Genomic DNA, 20779 nt, shown 5'->3' with positions numbered 1-20779 from the left:
ATATGTGATCAAATTCTTTCTTTACAGAGATCTGGAACTAAATGACTTTACTGGTGTTTTACTGGAATATTCCTGGAATAATCACATTTATTGTAAATAAAATGATTTTTGATATCTCCACAATATGTACTGTATTGAGCTACATTTGTATTGTATATACTGTATACACATGAAAATTCATACTTTGTGGGAGTCTGGAACAAGTTACCCAGCCATATTGTTGAAGCCGATACCCTGCTCTTTTCAAGATACAGCGGGATGAGATCCTAACACTAATTAGGGACTCAAATTTTAATAAGCTAAATGGGCCCAAAGGCTTCCTCTCATTCTTAATGTGGCTGAAACTGATGTTTCTACAGAATGTGTTTTGTACCACTGATATTTTTAATGACAGGACCCTGGAAATTTCATTGGCCAGCCAGGCTCTTTCCTTCCACAAAACAGTGGATACTAATCTATTTCAGATTCGAATGAAAATATCATAAAACTGTCAATTCATTGCATGTTGCTGTGGTGATTTGATATGTAATTCTGACTTGTTATTCTTTAAAAGCAAGCATTCAAACAACTAGAGAATAAACAATCAATAAAATCATCCAATGAAAGTGATTAGGAACTCATTAAAGCAGAGACATTCAGACACCCCTGTGATTTCTTGCATTCTCACTTATGTGTTGAGGATCAGTGTGTAGCAAACAGTTACCATTTTGTAAGGAGCCAGGATGAGAATGATATATCGGACTTCACAGCAGTTCTCTCCCCAGTTCTGAGGTCTTTCCAGTCTAGAGATGCAGACATGTCGCCTTTGAAGGCTCTTTACACTGCAGCTGCACAGAGGAAACACAACATCAGTAGTGAGTTGTCTCTGCTAGCCCATCAAGGTTGTAATTGTCCTAGATCTGTTGCCTGGGGTGCGGGCTGAATGTGTACTTTAAAATAAAATTAACATTTCGTCTGTGTTCTGTTGGCTCTGCCTTGGTGAGATGTACAGATTTACACACATGTATACTGTATATACTGTATAACAAATATCCTGCTGGCATTGTGGGCAGAATCCACTAATTCTGGAACTGCTCAGGGATACATGCAGGAGTTCCAGACCCCGGAGTTGGTGGGATATTTGCAGGTGCCAGGATTAGTTTGTGTTCTAGAGGTGTTCCAATGCTGGTTATCTTAATCTTTATAATCTGAGCTGAAATTATTTTGTTGTTTTTAGAGAAGTAAAGTTTCCTCTCATAATTAATGTCATTTCTATTTACAAGTTATTAAGAATAATACTCTTTTCAGCAGAGCATGATGTTGTTGTATTACACCAAGGAGAGCACTGTTCCAATTACTCAACAACATCCAAGCTGCAAATCTGCAAGATGATGAGTGTACAAGTGCTCTTGAATTATGGAAGCACTTCTTTATCAAAGAGTCTGAGAGCTGAATCTTGTATAAAGGTCAGGGAATTATGATGTTCATCTGAATGGAAAGAGATTACAAGAGACAGTTAACAGGGATTTAAAACAGGTAGATCTAACTTATGTTCTTTGAGCAAAGGATGAAAACATTAAATTCAAAGTACTTTATTCATCTCCAGGAGCAATTTAAGCAGCCAGTGGTAGAACACATAACACTAAAAAACAACATTGCTAAGAAAAGAAGAATATACATAAATAAAAACAGCAAATGGACCATGAGAGTGATTGAAAGTAACAGTGTGAAGTACAGTATTTAAGAAGTTATTAAAGTATTATACATGCAAATCTGTAGAGGGGGCTCTGTCCAATAGAAATCAGATTGATAAGACTTTTTTCAGTCATTGTTTGCAAGCCTAAAGGCCTTTTGGAACAAAGCTAAATTTTCTTATGCAAAGGAACAAGTAATAGGTTTATTCCATGCTGAAAAGAGAAGAGAGAAAACACAATGTTTCGGCTGTGAAGCCTTCTTCAGGTGTGAAAGAAGGTTGAATATGTCCATAGACCTGCAGACCTGCTTCTTTTTCAGAAGAAAGGGTAGAAACAATTTCAGAGACAATTATAGTTTTGTTCCTTTTCCTAATATGAAATATTTGTCAGAACTTGCTCAAGTTCTAGCAAATTCTCAATATTTATAACTGCAGGGCCTGTAAATGACAGTGCCTTCATTTATACAATTTACATTAAGAATAAATTATAATGAATTAATGAATCTGATGAATGAGTTAATGGAGCCATTCATGTTTCTCCCAGTGCTCTACTCACAGAATGCAAAGCCAGGACTGCTGGTATTGGATTCCTGTGGCTGTAGCAGTCACGCCCTGGATGGTCTCCGACAGCAGGTGGACTGTGGGGAGACAGACGGCAACAGCCCATTGTTCTCACAATGCCACACTCACCCATGAATAGGGATGATAAATCCAAACCAATGAGCTATAAGTCTTACTGCATTATTGAATTGGATATGTATCCAATTTAAAACTCCAAAAAGTTAGACTTTTATTACATGTACAGTTATTTAGCAATTAAAAGTTCTTTGAGCAAGCAACAACTCTAATGGATGCTATAATGGATGGTATTTTTAGATGGCTATGGTTAAATATACTCATGAATCTCATAACTGGTTAGACATTAAACCAAGGTCATGACTGTTTTGTCAAGAAATGTCCCATGTCTAGTTTGCAAGATGAAGGGATGAAGTCGACTTCAGGGACTTCATAAGGGACTGTAAGGGACTTACAGGGATTAAGTCATACAGCTGCTTAGGTGGTGTCACAGCAATAACCTGAACTTGAACGTAAATAAAACGAAAGAGCTAATTGTGGACTTATGGAGACACAGGCCACATACTCAAAGCCCACTCAGTATTGATGGAACAGAAGTGGAAACAGTCACCAGCTTTAGGTTTTGGGGAATTCACATTTCTAATGATCTAACCTGAACTGTGAACACTGACTCTATCTTGAAGAAGGTTCAGCAGCGCCTTTATTTCTTGAGGTGCCTCAAGTGATGGGGGATGCCAGTACCTTTGTTGGTGAACTTCTACCGCTGCACCATCGAGAGCATCCCCACCAACGGGATCACCGTGTGGTACAGCAACACCTCTTCTCGAGAAAGAAAGGCACTGCAGAGAATGGTGAATGTGGCCCAAAAGATCATCAGCTGTGGTCTCAATGAGATTAAACAGCTCTATGAGGATGACCGCTGCCGTGGTAGAATTCTGGCCATCACAGAGGACAGTCACCACCCCGGGCATGAGCTCTTCACCCCACTGCCCTCAGGCAGGAGATACAAGAGCATATGGACACTTACCACCAGATTCCTCAATAGCTTCTATCCACAAGCAGTGTGATTGGCAAACACATTTAGCCATGCCCCTCGGACCACACCTACACCATCTACCTCATCATGATTTCCTATTTATTGTACATCTCCAGTCATTGTTTATACGTCTGCATTGTTTACATTCAAACTGTTTTCTTGTTTACTTGTACATTGTCTACTGTTTGCTTGTATATTGTCTTATGCATTGTCATAACTTTGTGTTTTTACACTTCTTTTAACAATCGAGAGACTTTCTGTAAGTAAGAATTCCATTGTACCAGTACATGTACCGGTTACATATGGCAATAAAGTTCAAGTTCAAGAGTAAGAGTTTAAACCTGGAGTCCTCTGAGATTGTACAGTCTGACCTAAAGCTCCCACTTAATCCAGCAGGTGAACCAGTTCTGCACTTCCCTCTAATTGACCCACTTTGTAGGGGGGATGCTGGAGCCGAATGGCTTCTGTGGGTCACCCTATAAAGCCCTCCTATAAATAAAGGGATTTGGGATCCTTCTGGATGGAAAGCATTATACTGTATGAATGCAATTAATTACAATTGTATCACCATCATCCTACACCAAACAGTATTGCTAACCTTGCAAAACTGCAGGCCTAAAACTGCAACCTGCATGTTGTATGCTGTGCAAGTCCAAAATGCGAATAGTTGAGTTTGTATTTGTCAAGAAGCACAGCATAAATATTTTAAATGTATTTATTTCCTGTATAGAAGAATATGTCTGAGCTACTCTATTTCTGTGTCTGCAATTTTCAGATTCCTCAGTGTGTTCTGGATGATGTGTGTTGCCATGGCAGTGGTGTTTTGGAAGTGAGGGAGACTACTTTGAACTGTGATCACTTGAGCAATTTCATAATACCCAGCAGGCACACAAAATAAGAATGCTTGCTATTTTGAGTACTGTCAAACTAATAACACAGTTTGAAAACAGATGTCTCTCTGCCTAATTGGTTTATTCAATGTCAGATGGACACAGTAGACAACACGTTGCCAGGAGCACTATTACAACAATAATTGAGAGCGAAATAAAAATAGATGGTATTTGTGTATTTGTATAGAGCCCCAATAACTCAATGTATTACATGATTTGTTTTCTGAAAATGCTTGCCAGTGATCAAAATAACTTTTTGGTTTTCAGAACTGAACTAAAAAATTATCAAATTTCGCCAAAAAGTCACGCAAAAGTATAAATACAGTACATGCTGTTAAACTCTCCAGATTGCAAATAAGGCATTATAAGATAAAATGCTCACTAAAGTGGAGACAGTGCCTGTTAATCTACTGAAAACAAATAGCCAGTGCACTGTATTGTGCACTTTTATCACATCTTTCCTCAACACAAATTAATCTTACTTTGCTTAGTTTCAAAATTAGTTTGAAATTTACCTTACAAGCGAACACTAGGGGCAATTTTTACCATACATAGCATATAAAAACATGCTAAAAGCAACAATAAATATGTGAGAAGCAGGAGTATTCAGTGCACAATGAGTTGGAAAACAGGGAAAATTGTTTTGCACACAGCAAACATTCTTAAGAGTGGAATTCTGAGTTAACTGAAGAATTTGTTATAGTATGTTTGTTATATATGAAATGATCCTGATTGTAATTCAAAATGGACTGTGAATGTTTTCTCAGCAGTGCATTTTTTCTGCTGTGATAGAGGAGATCTACTGCTCATGTATACTGCAACGATATAAATATACTGTAGCACTCTTGGGTTCACTTGGGTATGCACCCTCACCGCTCCCACCTCAGGTCAGCCCCCCACTACTAAAGACTCAAACCCGGGCCTCCAGTCACTCAACAGGGACCCAGCCAGCTGAGCTAAAGGGAAATCTCCCCCAGCCCGGCTGCTGAGGTCTCTGCTATTCACAGGGAAGGGCGGTGACGTCACCACGCTGGTAAGCCGGCTCACACAACCTGTAATGTCGGCCATATGCATTACAATACACTGTATGGACCAACCCAAGGAATTCAAATACTTTTTCTCAGCACTTTACTATAATACTGTTTCTGAGCAAGAACTGTATTAGTAGCAAAGGAAACTCAAAATGATTTAGAAACCACATGAACATACTCTGAGAAGAGGAAGCACTCCCTGGTTTCTTTCAAGAAAGATCTGAATGAGATCTTTGGGTCAGTTGTCTCTAACCTTCCAAAGGGGATAGTTGCCAAATGGCCTCCTCTCTGTCACGATATTAGTTCCCCCTCCTTAAGGGTGCTCCAGCCCTATCACTCAAGACTTTATTCCATGCACCTGCGCCCTATTCCCTGCCCACCTTAAAAGCCAGGCGCTGACGCTCTTCCGGGCTCTGCTCTGATTTCCATATCGTGCGAGTCCGGGACCAGGAAGCGCCTGGTCCCGTTAAGGTTTTAACCTCGGTTCCCGTTCCTGTTCCCCGTCCGCCGGTTCCGACCCGGCCTTCGTGGTTTTTGATTCCTTCCTCTGATGGATCTCCTGGTTTTGGACTTACCCTTGCGTTTTGGATTTTCCCTAAGGATTACTCTCGGATTGTTCGCCTCGGCCACACCTCCCCCGTGCACCAGCGCACCTTGGACACGCCCCCTTGTCTTCAGCCCCGTTTTCCTGCATGACGTTTCCCTAGTGTTTCCCCACTCTGTCGGACTGTGTCATCCGCATAGGGTCCGGAAAGAACTGTTCGTTACACTCTCCTCTGTAACCTTTCTTTTCTGCCTATTTCTTGCACCGTAAATAAGCCAGAGGAAAGACACAGCCTCTTTGAATGTGCGGCCTTCGGAGTATGGGCATTCTAGAGAAGGTGCTGCACTGTCTTTTACAGAAGCAGTGATAATAATCATCTAATAAACAGTAAAAATGTTTATCACAGGAAACGTGAAGCCATTGCTGTGGGGAAACCAGCTTTTAACAGACTGATGCCACGCTCCAGAGCAATTTCACAGCAATTCAAGTGCATGTGACTATCTGCTTTGGGTCACAGACCTTGCCACTCAAGGTCGGGTGATTGAAACAGCCAAGGAGAAGGATCATCGTCTTGCAAATCAGAGCAGAGACAGATGAGGATGAGACTTATCAAGGCCTTGGCAAGGAAAGCATTTCACAACAAGAGAGAAAAAACTCTTCAGAAGTGCATATGGAACTATATCATTGTACAGGAACAAGTAATAGGTTTATTCCATGCTGAAAAAAAGAAGAAAGAGAACACAACGTTTCGGCCGTGGAGCCTTCTTCAGGTGTGAGGGTGCGAGCCTTCTTCAGGTGTGCTCACACCTGAAGAAGGCTCCACGGCCGAAACGTTGTGTTCTCTTTCTTCTTTTTTTCAGCATGGAATAAACCTATTACTTGTTCCTTTGCAGCCTACGCATGCTGACGCAGCTACCCACCTGAACTATATCATTGTACTTTTAATAAACACTTCAGTTTAGTTAATCATTTTAACAATACAGATATTCCAACATATTTTTGAATATTTTGGTCTTCTTAGGGGTCGCACACTGGCATGTGGAAAAATGAGCCCTGGTGTGAGTGAGTGTGTCTCCGTGTCTGCCCTGCAGTAGACTGCAATGGTCCCGTCCAGGGTGTATCTTGCCTAATTCCCAATGATTGCCAAGATAAGCTCTGGAATTGGGTGGATCCTATCTCAGCAAAGCTGAATTGCATAAAGTGGTTAAAAAATTGACAGAGGAACAAATCTTCATTTTAGACCTAATACAGTAATGAATGAATTAATCCATTATTGACTAGATTAATAATGCAAAATAACTCAATTGTTAATTGGTGTTTGATTTTGAGTCACTTTGTCAGTGAACAGTGCTAGAATTACAATGATTCTGGAAATCACAAATGAATTGAGACCTGCTCACCAGGTTTTCTGATCAACATGTATATATTTGTGCTGCAGCATGCACTCACACTATCTACAGTTGGATGCAAAAGTTTGGGCACCCCTGCCCAAATTACATGTTCTGTTGAGTTTCTAAGTGAAAAGAAGTTAACACAACCTCTGCAGCGAACAAACTTAAACTTGACATATTTCTGCAAATTTTACATCACAGTTACTATTTATTTGCTGAATTTAACAGATTGAAAAAAATGACTCTTCCGTGCAGATCATGTTTGTGCAAACAACGCTGTACAGTGGACTGGTGCACCACTACTCCTGTGCCAGTTAAACCTTCTTATACAGTAGGTCCTTTGCAGTGATATGGGGATTTTGCTTTGCATTATTGACCAGTTTACAAGCAGTTCTATCAGATATTTTTCTTGGTTTTCCAGATCTTGTCTTGACTTGACAGTTCCCCTTAACCCCCATTTATTAATGACATTTCTGACAGTGGAAATTGCAAGCAGAAAGCATTTCAATAGCTTTTTATAGCCTTCCCCTACTTTGTAAGAGTCAATTATCTTTGTTTTCTGATCCTCAGTCAGCGGTTTAAAGGAACTAATGGTTGTTGAGTGTAAGCACAACACCCAGAGAGGTTCTGGAATTGTCATCACCTGACTTAGATTAAGGCCTAACGAGTCAATTAAATTCTGAGACCAAACAATAACACAAGTGGATCAACTGGAATGGTGCCAAGACAAGATCTGGAAAGATCAGAAGGAAACCTTACCTGCAATCTTATCACAAAAGTCAAAATCTTAAGTATGCAACACAAAACTTAGATAAGCCAGAGGCTTTTTGGAATGAAGTGCTGTGGTCTGATGAAATAAAAATTGAACTATTTGGCTACAATCACCAAATGTAAGTTTGGAGAAAAAAAGGAGAAGCATTTGAAGAAAAGAACATCTTGCCAACTTTTACGCATAGAGGCGGATCTATTATGCTTTGGGGTTGATGGCAGCCAGTGGCACAGGAGATATTGTGCGGGTAGAGGGAAGAATGGATTCTACTAATTATCATAATTCCTGGAAGCTAATGTCCCACAGTCAGTGAAGAAACTGAAGCTGAAAAGAGGTTAGATATTACAACAAAACAATGATGTAAAACATGTCTCAAAATCAACCATGAACTACTTCAAGAAACAAAAAATTAAGGTTTTGGAATGGCTTTCACAGTCCCGTCTTGAATGTTATTGAAAATAATGTGGGTAGAACTCAAACATTCAGTGCATGCAAGATGACCTAAGAATATTTCTGAAGAGAAGCGTTCTGCAAGGAAGAGTGGAAACAAATTCCTAAAGCAAGAATAGAAAGAGTGTTAGCTGGCTTCAACAAACGTTTGGAGGCTGTGATTTCTGCCAAAGGGGGTGTTACTAAGTACTGACTGATAGGGTGCCCAAATGTTTGCACATGCCACATTTACTATTTTATTTTTTTCAATCTTTTAAATTCAGCAAATAAATAGTAACTGCATTAAAATTTGCAGAAATATGTCAAGTTTAAGTTTGTGTTAACTTATTTTTACTTAGAAAATCAACAAAACATGTAATTTGGCCAGGGGTGCCCAAATCTTTCCATAAAACTGTACAAACACAACCAATCCAAATTTAGCAAAAAAAAATTAACGTTAAAACAATTCACTTACTTTTTTTTCTGTTTTCAACATTGTTTCCCCTGAAATGTGAGGTCATGAGGCACATTTTAACATAATTTGAAACAAGATAGCCAGTCACATTGTCAAGAGATTTCTGGATAGGTCCTTCAGATCAAATAGCTATTAGCAGCCAAACAAGCTGGAAGGGCCAAATGACCTTCTCACATTTCTAACCTTTTATACCTTTTATGAACAGTAAGTTTTTACTTTGTTCTGAAGCAAAGAGCTCTGAAACTCCCCCTGTGAGTGTTTCTAGGTATGGGTTAGGAGTCAGAAAGTGGGACACACCAGCTGTGTGAGAGCAGTAGGTTCGGAGAAGAAAAAAAATCTTGTCAGAGCTACATTCTCCAGGAGGCAATAAGAAATGACCTGCCATCCTTAGTCAACTGATTGGTTGGCATAAGACAACAGGTCAGGCAACCAATTAAAAAACAGGAAGCTGAGGCTCTTGGGGTTAGACTTTGTCTCCTGTCAGGAAATGGGGGCAGATCCTCTGTTACCCAAAGAGCACCAAAGGGGGAAAGTGACTTACTGTACTTTGTGTTGCAAAGAAAGAGACTGTTTTGGAGCCTGTAAATATCTTTGCTGCTTGGGTACTAAAAGACACCAATGAAGCATACAGCAGCTAGAAGTTAAAAGAGGAGCTTAGGATTTTATTTCAGTCTGGTTTTAAGTTTTTCCTCTTACTTTCTTTAAAAGAGCACTTTTGTCTTCACCTTACTTTTTTGTGCATCTGTTTAACCCTGACCAGCCTATCAATGCTCTTGATTACCACAGACAGCCCAGGGAGTGACACAACAGTTCACACAACAGTCCTCACCATTGACCTCCTGGGCGCCGGCGTCCGTAAACAGATGGCTCATAACTTCCTCAAAATTGCACCCAGGCTCAGAGGTGTGGCTCTCCTGACCCACGTAATGAAGCATCTTCTTCAGCACATCATCCAGCGAGGCAGCAGTCTCATCCAGCAGGATACTGGCACGAGCCAAGAACCCATCCAGGTCACGATGAGCCCGGATCTCCTCCTCGAAATTCATGAGCTTCACGTACTGTAGAAGGAACAGAGTGGTGCTTGGCACAGACAGACAGGACCTCTACACAACACACACACACACACACACACACACACACACACACACACACACACACCAATGGAGGCGACTAGGGAAAAAAGCATTTTAAAAAACACAGGCATTGTAATACAGAAGCACAGAGTAATAATAAAGCCAATGTAAACGTACTGTTTTACTCTTAAAAGGACGTTTTGTGAACGTGGTCTTGAGAAGGAGAAAAAGTTTCCACAAGGAGAAGCACAGGATAAGGCACACAGCCATAAGTGCAGACAGAATCACCTGGACAGCTTCAGGGAGACGCATGTTGTTTTTTGGCCAATTTCAACGCATATTATGGAAAGTTTGAATCACCAAATGAATTTTGTCTTACCTTCCTAATTTGCTCTAGTCATGTGTGTATTTTAACGTCTCAGCTGGAAACTGAGCCTTCCATCTTAAAAAGCCTATACAGCCCACTATCAGAGGATCAGTGCAGACCAGAGAAGAGGTGTGACCCTCACCCACAGCCCCGCCAGCCTACATGCACATGGCAGGTCACAGGGGCCGCTGTGTAGCTGAGAGCCAAGAGAGCCATCTCATCCCATCCCACCCAGCAGTGCTCAGTTAATTGTCCGCCACCAATGGGGGAATCCAAGTGACAGCAATCTAGTGACCTCAGCCTCATAAACCTGTATTCATACAAGAACCTTTACCAGTTGAGGCTGTTGGTTATTGCAGTTAAGCCAACTGAGAAGCTGCCCTGCACTGACTTACTAAGCCATATAACTCCTCTCTGGTAAGAATATCTTCACAGGTCTGAAGCAAGATAAAAAACATACCTTTCTTGATGTGTTCAGCAGTACACATCCCGAAACATCTGGATCTGCCAAAAGGAATAAAATATAAACAAGCGGGTGTTTATCCTTGGTGCAGCTAAACAGGCAGGAGCAGTGGAGCTGCACACAGAGGAGGTCATCAAAATGTCACACGTGAGGTCAAAGAGTGAGGAGCAAGAACAAAACACAAGCATTAAAGATCTTATAGTAACTGCTAATGATACACAGTAAATATCAACAATAACGCTTATTTTAATCTTGTGACACTGATTTATCATGTTCCTGATTATACACCTCCACACATTATACACCTCCCTCAGAAGATGGGCAGTATAATCCTCCTCAGTGCAGCAAGTCTCTGCTAACACACAGACTGAGGGTAGATTGTAAGAATTTGAGGTCTCCCCGGATCACACAGCATGTTCATCACACAAGAAACAAACCCTGACGTTGTCCTCAATATCTTTAAATGGAGAGTGTGGTTGAAGTCCTAAGAAAGAAACAATGGCATTTCAAATTTATATCTAATGATTTGTGGGGCAAACAATGCTAGTTTCCATGCAAATTTAAGATTCAATTAATTAACAGCCCAATTGGGAATTCATTCTTCATTTCAGTAATTTACGAGGAGGACAAAGTCTTTGCCTTCTGACAGAAGAGTGGAACAATACAGAGTACTGGCATGAACATGTGTTTATTGCATGTCCTTCAGTATTAAATATAGCATGTCCTACTGCATGTTTGATAACTGGAAGGACAAATGTTTTTTTTCTCAAGAGAGTAATGATTTAGTTCATGCTTGTGACACTATAGCCAAAATCCAGGTCAGTTCTATAGCCCACAGCAGTGCAAAACTGGGTTAGCAGTCCTTCAATCAGATACATGAGGTGGGATTTAAACAGGGAAACAATTACAATTGTTCTTGTAAGAAAGTTGGCAAAAATATCTAGTACGCTGGCTGTAGAGGCCAGTTTCTAATTAAAACTCAGGAGCTCAGCCTTAAAGCCAGGGGGAATGGGATGTTTGTTCATTTAACAAGATTCTTAGAATACAGCAAACAATGCAATCAGCCATAACCACGGGAAATCCCTCTCCAGGGTAACAGAGGACCTCCCGCTCAGTACCTCACTGGGCCACAGCCAGCACAATCTGCTGTATGTCATGCTGCAGGACTGCAGTGATCAGCACAGTATCAGCACATACCAATGAAAATGTTGGTTTTACTGTGCATAGAACGTGCTCAGTCAGTGGGATCTGATCTTTGTTCCAGCCCAGGGGAATGTACTGTATGAGACCATCTCATTTAGACAGCCTCATGCAAAAGTGAAGAAACAGGGAGAAAAAAGTCTCATGACTTCATCTTGCTACATTGCCAAAATACTATCAAGCCTGAAAGCCACTATATCAATTCGTCAAGAGTTCATGAAAACACTATCCTAAATCATAGACCAATTATACTGTCAGTATAACTACTGTTAGAAAATGTTCTAACCTTATTCAGTTCTGACTCAAGAACTCAAAGACTCATGAATGAAGTTAAAGATCAGTTTTGCAATATGAAGAGTTATATTCTTGGTTAAAAGACAATGCTAGAGATGAGGACTGCAGTTGTGGGCAGTTAGGAACTGGAGTTTGTGCTTCATTGCTACAAGTACTACCAGATGATGTTCTGTTGTTTAACTTCATCTTAACTCATTTGGAATTTCTAAATTATATTCTTACTTTTCTAGTGTATTACTTTGATTTTTCATCTGCATGCGTGTGTGTCTTTTGTTCTGTGGGTACTATGACTGTTGCCTTCCTCAATCATCTGTAAAAAAAAAACACCTTCCTTGTCTCACCACAGATGGAGTCATTGATCTAAATGCAAAAGTGCAGCCCTGATTTCCAGCACTGCTCCTTGCGATACTCCAAACATGTGCCTCAGACAATTTTGACCTGATTTCTTCTGCTGCATGTTTGCTCCTCTGCATTTCAATAACCTTTCATTCAATTGTGTCATTTTATCCATTTGTTTATATTCCATTTGTTTTTTATGTTTTGTATTTATAATGTTGACAATGTCTTCTGAGAAATAGACCGCAAAAATTATTTTGCACTCACGATAAACTGGAAAGAACTGTGAAAATGCATGGAATTAAGATATTTTAAAAGTCAGTTTGCTCCTAAATGACATCAGGAATGGGGATATTTCTCTTTTCTCCTTTTAAAAGTCAATTAACTTAATTGGTTAATAATTAAACCTAATTAACAATGGAAGTGCGGCTGTGGGAAGCCAGGTTTGGAACAAGGAATCTGAATTGCATAACGGCAGGGATGGATGTGTCACTGGTGGAAATGTAATTAAAAAAATTAATTCAACATGCCAAGAAGCATGCCAGATGTTACTAATTCACTGCCTATTAGTAAGGTACTGTACATTGGATAGGCTCTAAGCTCCTGATTACAATAACAGTAGCCTGCTGAGAGTGGATGATGAAGGTACAGTATATTACTACATGAATACAGTATGTTTTAAATAAAACTGTGCCCATATTTCTATTAAACTGTGAAACAATAATCATCACCATCATTGTCATTAGCATTTATTTATTTTCTTCCCAAACAATCCCAAAGCACTTCACATGCATTAGGAGATACAATTCATCCCCCATTGAAATGCATGGAATGATGTGGAAGAGCCATACTGCACCAGCAGCCCCACAGCACAGCAGATCAGGCAGAAAGTGAGAAACTTTAATTCTCTTTTCAGCAAGGAATAAACCTTTACTTGTTCCTTACTGATGCATCGCTGTCGAGAGTAAAGTGGAGGCATTTCTGCTGCACCAGTGTCACTGTGCCCATCCAGAGTTCCCTGCCTCTTAGCAGGACACTGCAGGCTAGAGCCCAAGTCGTGTGAAATGTTCTGCTGGAATCGCTGAACAATGATGTGCTTGAGTGCAGCGCTTCAGAACGACTGATTTTCATAATTTTAATACCCCAAATAGCCATGTGGTGTCTCCTAGTGTCCCCAATTCTCCAGGAGGTTGTCAACTGGCAGGTGCATCAGAAGGGGACCGTAATCCCCATGGCTGGTCTCAGTGCAGTTGCTGAGCTCTGCATTGCTCTTCTAAGCCTTTTTAAGCTTTGGCAGCATTTATAGTGCGGAAGGTGGTGGGTGTCTCTGATGAAAATATGCATGAACTTCATTCCCATCTTCTGGTGTGTGGACTACAGTAGTAAAGCCACTAAAATGCAATTGACAATTGATAATGAACTGCAATTTTAAATCCAAACTCCAAGGATATAAAATAAAAAAATACAGTCACATTTACCAAAAAAATGGTCACTCTTAATTTTGCAAAATGTAAAACATGACACAAAATATAAATCTACATGATAAAACTGGCATAATGTATAAGCTTCAGAATTTTAAATGAAGCTCATTCGGAAGGGTATCCCACAACTGATTTTTCCAAAAAAAAGAGCATCACCAGTGTGACTTTTGTTTTAATGGTGGAGAAGCAGACTACAGTTCTTGCTTAATCGCTCCTCCTGTGAGGGTGAGAGAAAAGTCTTCAACACACAGTGGAATACGGATGGCTTCTGTCTCTCATCTCCAGATAAACAGAAGAAACACCATAGACTGTCACTGTGTGTGTTTGGAAGGGCATGGCAGTATCCTGGATCTCTCTGCATTTCCTTTCACATCAATGTGACAGGGTTCTACTATTATTCACTTCTCAGCCACATTTCAGTTTTTATAAAGGCAAAGACTGTGAATATAAACTGTTACCTAGGGCTTATAAAGTGTTTTAGGAGCAAACTGGTCAGTCTTATACATTCGAGATTCACAGGCACATTTTGTTGACTTTTCATTGGCTTTGTTTGTTGTCTCATATCAATGTAAAGTGAATGTTATTTCTGAACTAGATGTTATTTGTAAGTGTAAGTTGGGCATACTGAGCTGGCTAAGATATCTGCACTGGGGCTGTGGTTCAGCTGAAACCACTGAAAATCAAAGAACAATGGCAGGAATGCATGACTCTTATTGTATACTGTATTTACCATGATATACTGCAGTAATGGCTGTAGCAAAGAATGATTAACAGGGATTTTTTCTTTGTGCTTTTCTAGTAACTCAAATTCAAGCAGCTGTCTTGAGTTAAAATGACAAATGAAAGCTCTGGAGAGTAGATGCCATTAATTCTTGGGACTTTCATCTCATCTGCACAGCAAATTGTTGTTTGTAAATAAAAACTATATATATATATTAAAAAGCTTCATTAAAAGACCACGTTACAACAGATGATTGTTAATCAACCAGAAAACTGGTGAAATTTAACACTGAATACCTCTCTTCTTGCTGTGAAGTAGATGTTAGCTGAAGAAAACATGAACACTTTTATAGCATCCAATGAGAACAGATCATTGAGAACAGATGCCACTCCAGCCCAGCCAGTTCCTGCCTAACATACTGCTGCCAATAGGGGCCACAGACTCCTGGCTGAGTTGTTGGTCCATGAACCACAATTAAACCCAGTGCTGTTAAGTATACATGTACAGCTAAATTTATGGAGAAGAGACCTTAAAACACTTAAGGATCATCACCTTAAGGACCACACTTAAGGATTACACCTGCACAGGTGCTGACAATGACCACATGAGCCCAGCTGAGAACTAACACCCGGTACTCCCACCCTCAGTGTGAGAGTTGCACAGCCTGGATTCCAAAATGCAGTGCTTATCTGTCACTACGATGAGGGAATTCTAATACAGACAGTAAAGTACCTAAATTTCCTTTTTTAGTAGCTTTGCCTTTATTTGTTCTATTGAAACAATTAAAAAAAAATGAATCAAACTTTTAAGATGCAGTGCGATATACAGCTAGAATCAGGGCCTTCTGGTGCTCTACCTCACACATACACTCACAAACTGCTGGAGACATGATCACACTCCCACTCAACACAGCCCACAACACAGCCCTCAGCGGTAGAAACTCACCAGCGCCCCCTGGCTGCACTTGGGTGTTGGCATAGAGGTGGATGTTGTCCTCACAGGCAATGGGTGAGTCCTGTCCCTCTTCTCTGCCCTCACAGCTGTCCTCAGGAGTGCTCTTTTGCAGCTCTGCGAGAAATAACACAGCCAGGATCACATTCCAACCCTAGCACCGCACACTGATCTGGCACAACTGCAAACACAGCTCACTGCCCTGTTAGTGAAATTAGTGAGACCTAATTCACTGGTCACATCTGATCTCTAAGTCTTCTACTTTTTCAAAAGCTGGTGGCAACGGCTACTGGAGAAAGAGACAAAATGGACATGAGAAATGGAATTTGGATGAAACAGTCTCTGAAAATTATGTCAGTAATTATGTTGATATGTTGAGGTCTATTTAGTAAAAGCAGTAAGATGGTACCAGTGATTATCTCAGATACCTTCTTTCTCCTCTTTGCATTGATAAAAGTCAGACAATATGAGGCTGGGTTTGAAGAAGTAAAAATTATGCAAATATTTGCTCTTAATGAGCCATGCAGAGCTCAGCTGGAATGGAAACTGAAGCCCTGCAGCTCCCTGGTCTCTCAGTGGCAGACCTGTCAAAACTACAGACCCCTGAGCTGGACACCCCGAGTTACTGCTTGTCATTTCCTGTAAAGCACTGATGGAAATTAGCTCATTCATTTGGGTTTCGATGGTTAATGGTAGAACAAAAGCAAAAAATGTTAAAGAATTAAGAAGAGATTCAACATTCAGTGTAAGAAATTGTCTCCTAATTGTTGTTTTACAAGTAACAGTCAGATCTAACAGCATCTTTACTTTGCATTTCACTTAGCAGAAGGTTTTTATTTCTTAAATGGAAAATAGAGCATTTTGTGAACAAGAAGAAAAAAGATGATCAATAACCATCTAAGGGAGATGGTAATAACAGGAGATGCCAGGACAAACAGCTGACTTCCTGTTAGCTGGTTTTCTCTTAACCTACAGTATCTACCTATTCCGCTTCAAAATAACAAACCTGTTTCGGCTGTCAGTGTAGATTAACTACCAAGTATTCAACTTCTTGATCCACTAATTCAAGTGTTCAAAATTCTGCAAGGCATCAACTGTGAAACACGAACTAGAGGACACAAGTAGAACCTTCTACGAACTGGAGCTACAGTATATTTAAAACACAGAACAGAATGCAGTTCATACCTAAAGGGTTGTGGGAGCCTGTCATTACCTTAATAGCCATGGCTTGTGTCAAGAGATTCTCAGATCAGTTAACTACTTGATACCAAATGGCCTACAGTGATGGGTCTAATGGCATCTCATTTATAACTTGCTTTATGTTCTTACTATAGCACCCTGGCACAACACTGCTCTCTCTTCCTTCAAGTTGTGGACTATTAAAGCTCCTGCTGGAAATCAAAGGTTTAAATCATAGTCTTTAACTATTTTAGATACTCCTGCAATTCAGCTTCTATCAGCCATGAGCTGAAGGAATGTTAATCTTGTCTTACAGTCATAATTGCAATGCTGTCTTCTTTTTACATCAAATCCAAAGTCAAGCTAATGCATCGACAGTAAAACAGATGACAGGGAATGCAGGGAAACCTTCAAACTAAACTAATGATCCATTAGCTGGGTAAACTTTATCTCCTATGATTATTTCTTTAAAAACTCATGATAGCTTTTAGAAAACTATATTTATTTTAAACTGGGGCAGTCTGTAGCAATGAACATATGCCAAATAAAACCAGACCTCTTCTTTGCTCGGATAAGTTCTGACCATAAGTTAAAAATCCTTTTCCCAGTCATTACAATTCTGTGTGAGGGAAATCTAAATGGAAAGAAGCATGGTAAAAATATTATAAAGAAATGTCAGTCAACATAAAAATGCAGCTGTTATGTATGGCAGGTGCCACAGACCCAATACCCAGCTACTGCACATGTTGAAACACTGCAGGCAGACTCACCCACCTTGCATCACAAATACTTTCATTTTCCACACTTGATTGATCCTACTGAGTTTGCGTATTAGTCTTCCATTGCATGTGCTTGTTCACACCCATCTCAAAATAAAACTAGCATCAAAAAGAGCTGACGACATGTTTCAAAGCTCACTGAATTCTCAATGTGCAGATCTGTCCTGACTCAGGAGTATAAGACATATTAAAAGGAGGGTCAGCAACTTGGCCTCACTCACCCATCTCCTGGAAGAAGTATCCATTTGTGGACATTCCGGCAGGTGGAGCCTCTGTGCAGAGAGAGTGGAAAGGTCAGGTAAGGAAGGAGGAAAGGGTGAGAAGAGCTCTGCTCCTCTGCATGCACCCGCAGGATCTGAGTGGCTCTGTGAGAATGGGGACATTCTTATTCAGCTGTAGAACAATGGAGAGACAGAACCGAACAATTGCCGGCACAGACAGACAAAAGATGTTTACTGAGAGGTTTCACTTATAAATCCCACCCTGTCACTCTTACTCACACCTTTCCTGTCATAACAAAATAAAGTCTCATGTTCAGTGCTTTAGACATCATTGTTTTGATTCTATTTAGTGAGCTCTGTTTTTAGCTTTGCTCAGGAGACAGTATACTGTAATAAGACTGCCCTCCAAACGCCTCATTTCATGACAATCCAAATGTCAAAACTCACTTTTCTAAGCCAGCGTCTGTAAACTTTAATATATTGTTACCTACGTATATTGTCATGAAAGGCGGTGTATAAACTTAATATATTATTATATTAACAGTACTAAATCAATTAATCAATTGTATTTCCCACCAGCACTGTAAAGAGCTTTCAATTGTCAAACATCTGCACAAACTCTATTGTTTAAAAAGTTTCTATTTACACTAGATCTACAAAGAGGTAAAGGTAAGACATTATATTGGGCTGAATTGGAAAGCAAATCCTTTTACAGAATCAGGAGAAGCTGATCAGTATAAAGCAAACAGACAGATAAGAAGTTCTATGAATAAAGATTCGTAGTAACATGTCTTCAAGATGAAAGACATGCTGATGTGCACAGTTCTGAATGCCAGTGGACTGCTGTCCTGGACGTGTACTTAAAGCCATGGATATGCCATCACATTCATTTTTCTGAACCTGTAAAAATCCAGGCATCCTAAGCAATCAACATGCATTGCAACACAGACCTATAATTAAACTAATTAACTTGATAGCATCGTCAACATAATTACTAAGGCACCCGAGAAGAACTTAGACCTAGCATTCGTAAAACCAAATTCCTCCATCAGAAGGCTCCAAATGCAAACATCCCAGCACCAACAATCCGGATTCACAATCAGTGTGTGAACAACTAAAGCACTTCCAACACCTTAGGAGTTATCTTTCACAACAAAGAACTCCCGCATCTTCCAGCTGTAAGGCAGGCAAGCGTGTGATGACCATGTCTGAGTCAGAAAGGCTCCAATTGCCCTGTACTGACGCCCAGGACTTCTACAGCACAGTAAGCTGTGCTGTTGGTACTCAACTCCTGGAGCCCACATTGCTGTTTCCATTATCTCTCTTCTGTTTGTCCTGTTGGACATCCTGTGAGCTGCCTAGCTGACTTCCTCTTGCTGACTCGGCATTGCCTTCCAATTGTCCACTGCTGACAGCGTTATAGTTGCACTACAGCCCTGGCCCTTCTCCGGAACCTTTTCAAGCCACACAAGAGCCAGGATCCCTCTCAGGGCAGCCCCTACCTCCTGTCCTTCCCTCCAACTCCCCCTCACCCTCTGTGCAACCTGGATGTCCTAAAGATACAAATTCCAGTATAGTATGGAATTCTTCAGTGTTCTGATTCTGCAAGAACATTGCTCTGATTACCAGCTGTGAAAAAAAGAACTGATTAAACATGGGAACTGTTAGCATGTGACACAAAGTGTAAAGTTTATAACTATAGAATTTTATGAGTTTTGCTATTGCATTTTACCTCCTTGCGTTTTACCCCAGTGAGATATACTGTATGCTGAAGGACAGGAAAGCTACAGATTGTGGGAACATACCCAGTAATATATTTTAAAAATTAACAGAGCACATTCCCATTACAATAATGACAAGATATTGCCCAAGCCGAACAGGCTGCTAGAAACACAGTGCAGAGTTCCAGGGTAGTTAGTGAGTTAGAGATATATTGTACTTGGTAGCTCAGAATTAAATATTTCCTTATCTAATTAAAAAGACTTGAAGGTCTTTGTTAGAAGTTGTTCAATATGCACTTATTAGCTTCATTTTCCATCCTTGTCAGAATCAATATAAGTTACATTCCTTATTTAAGCAAGATTTTGCAAACCTCTATTTGTGTATTTAAATTAGAATATTCTTCGAGAACCTGACAGTCACTCATGTTGTCCTTTTAGAGTGAGGAATGATTGATTCTTCTAATGGGGCGGATCCCACTGTACTCTGAAAAGGTTAGAATACATTTCCTTGGTTTAAAATCAGCCAAAACGTCTTACCATCAGGTTTCAGAGTCAAACAGAGCCTCAAGGGGGCAGGACTGAGCACAGTCATGGCCATTCCCTTAGTGTCTAGGAACAGCAGCTGCTGATGTACAGTAGTATGTAGAGATCCATTAACACCTCTTATTATCTGTAATTACTGAGCAATAATGTGCTACAAACAAGCATTATGAGTCATTGGATACCACACAGTAATTGACATGCTGAAAGTATTCATATTAAAAACCACCTGCAAAAAAGCAATCATAACTTAATTTTTATAGAAACCTTTAGGTCCTCTATAAGACCTGCAGTCCTGTATAGCTCCTAGTATATTTTCATACAGTTGTACTGACTGCTTAATTTTGAATATCATTTTTGAAATTCCCTCACATTTCTCAATATGGTGTCTGTGGTGAGAATTTGACCTCAGTACTGATTCAGCTACCCCACCCCCCAACAGAGCAGTTGGGCTCCTGCCTGACTGGTGTGCTTCTGGTCCAAACAACATCTGTTGTGTCTCTGATCATCCTTGACACCTCCACGGCACTCCTCACAGACTGCAACAGCTTGTTGTGATTCTTCAATTTCAGGGAAGGAAAAGATAAGCCCATGTATTTGTGTTCACTCTGCCTGTTTTTCACCGCTTCTTTGCACATCT

At 40.2% G+C, this 20779-nt stretch overlaps 1 protein-coding gene across 2 annotated transcripts in view; it reads right to left on the bottom strand.

The window, feature by feature from the left end:
* The window catches only part of slc4a11 (solute carrier family 4 member 11), a 53407-nt gene that overhangs the window by 19968 nt on the left and 12660 nt on the right, over positions 1-20779 (bottom strand). For both annotated transcript variants that reach the window (XM_088639380.1, XM_088639386.1), the window contains exons 2-7: positions 17879-17929; positions 15694-15816; positions 10714-10757; positions 9643-9871; positions 2229-2310; positions 704-827 (exon numbers count right to left, since the gene is read on the bottom strand). In XM_088639380.1, coding sequence (XP_088495506.1) covers positions 704-827; positions 2229-2310; positions 9643-9871; positions 10714-10757; positions 15694-15816; positions 17879-17929 — 653 coding nt within the window. The remainder of the gene's footprint in view (positions 1-703; positions 828-2228; positions 2311-9642; positions 9872-10713; positions 10758-15693; positions 15817-17878; positions 17930-20779) is intronic.

This window comes from Lepisosteus platostomus, chromosome 1 (genome assembly GCF_059453375.1).
Source record: "Lepisosteus platostomus isolate fLepPlt1 chromosome 1, fLepPlt1.hap1, whole genome shotgun sequence".
Classification (NCBI taxonomy): Eukaryota; Metazoa; Chordata; class Actinopteri; order Semionotiformes; family Lepisosteidae; genus Lepisosteus; species Lepisosteus platostomus.
The sequence above is the reverse complement of the archived record's forward strand: the minus strand, read 5'-3'. Positions and strand labels throughout refer to the sequence as shown.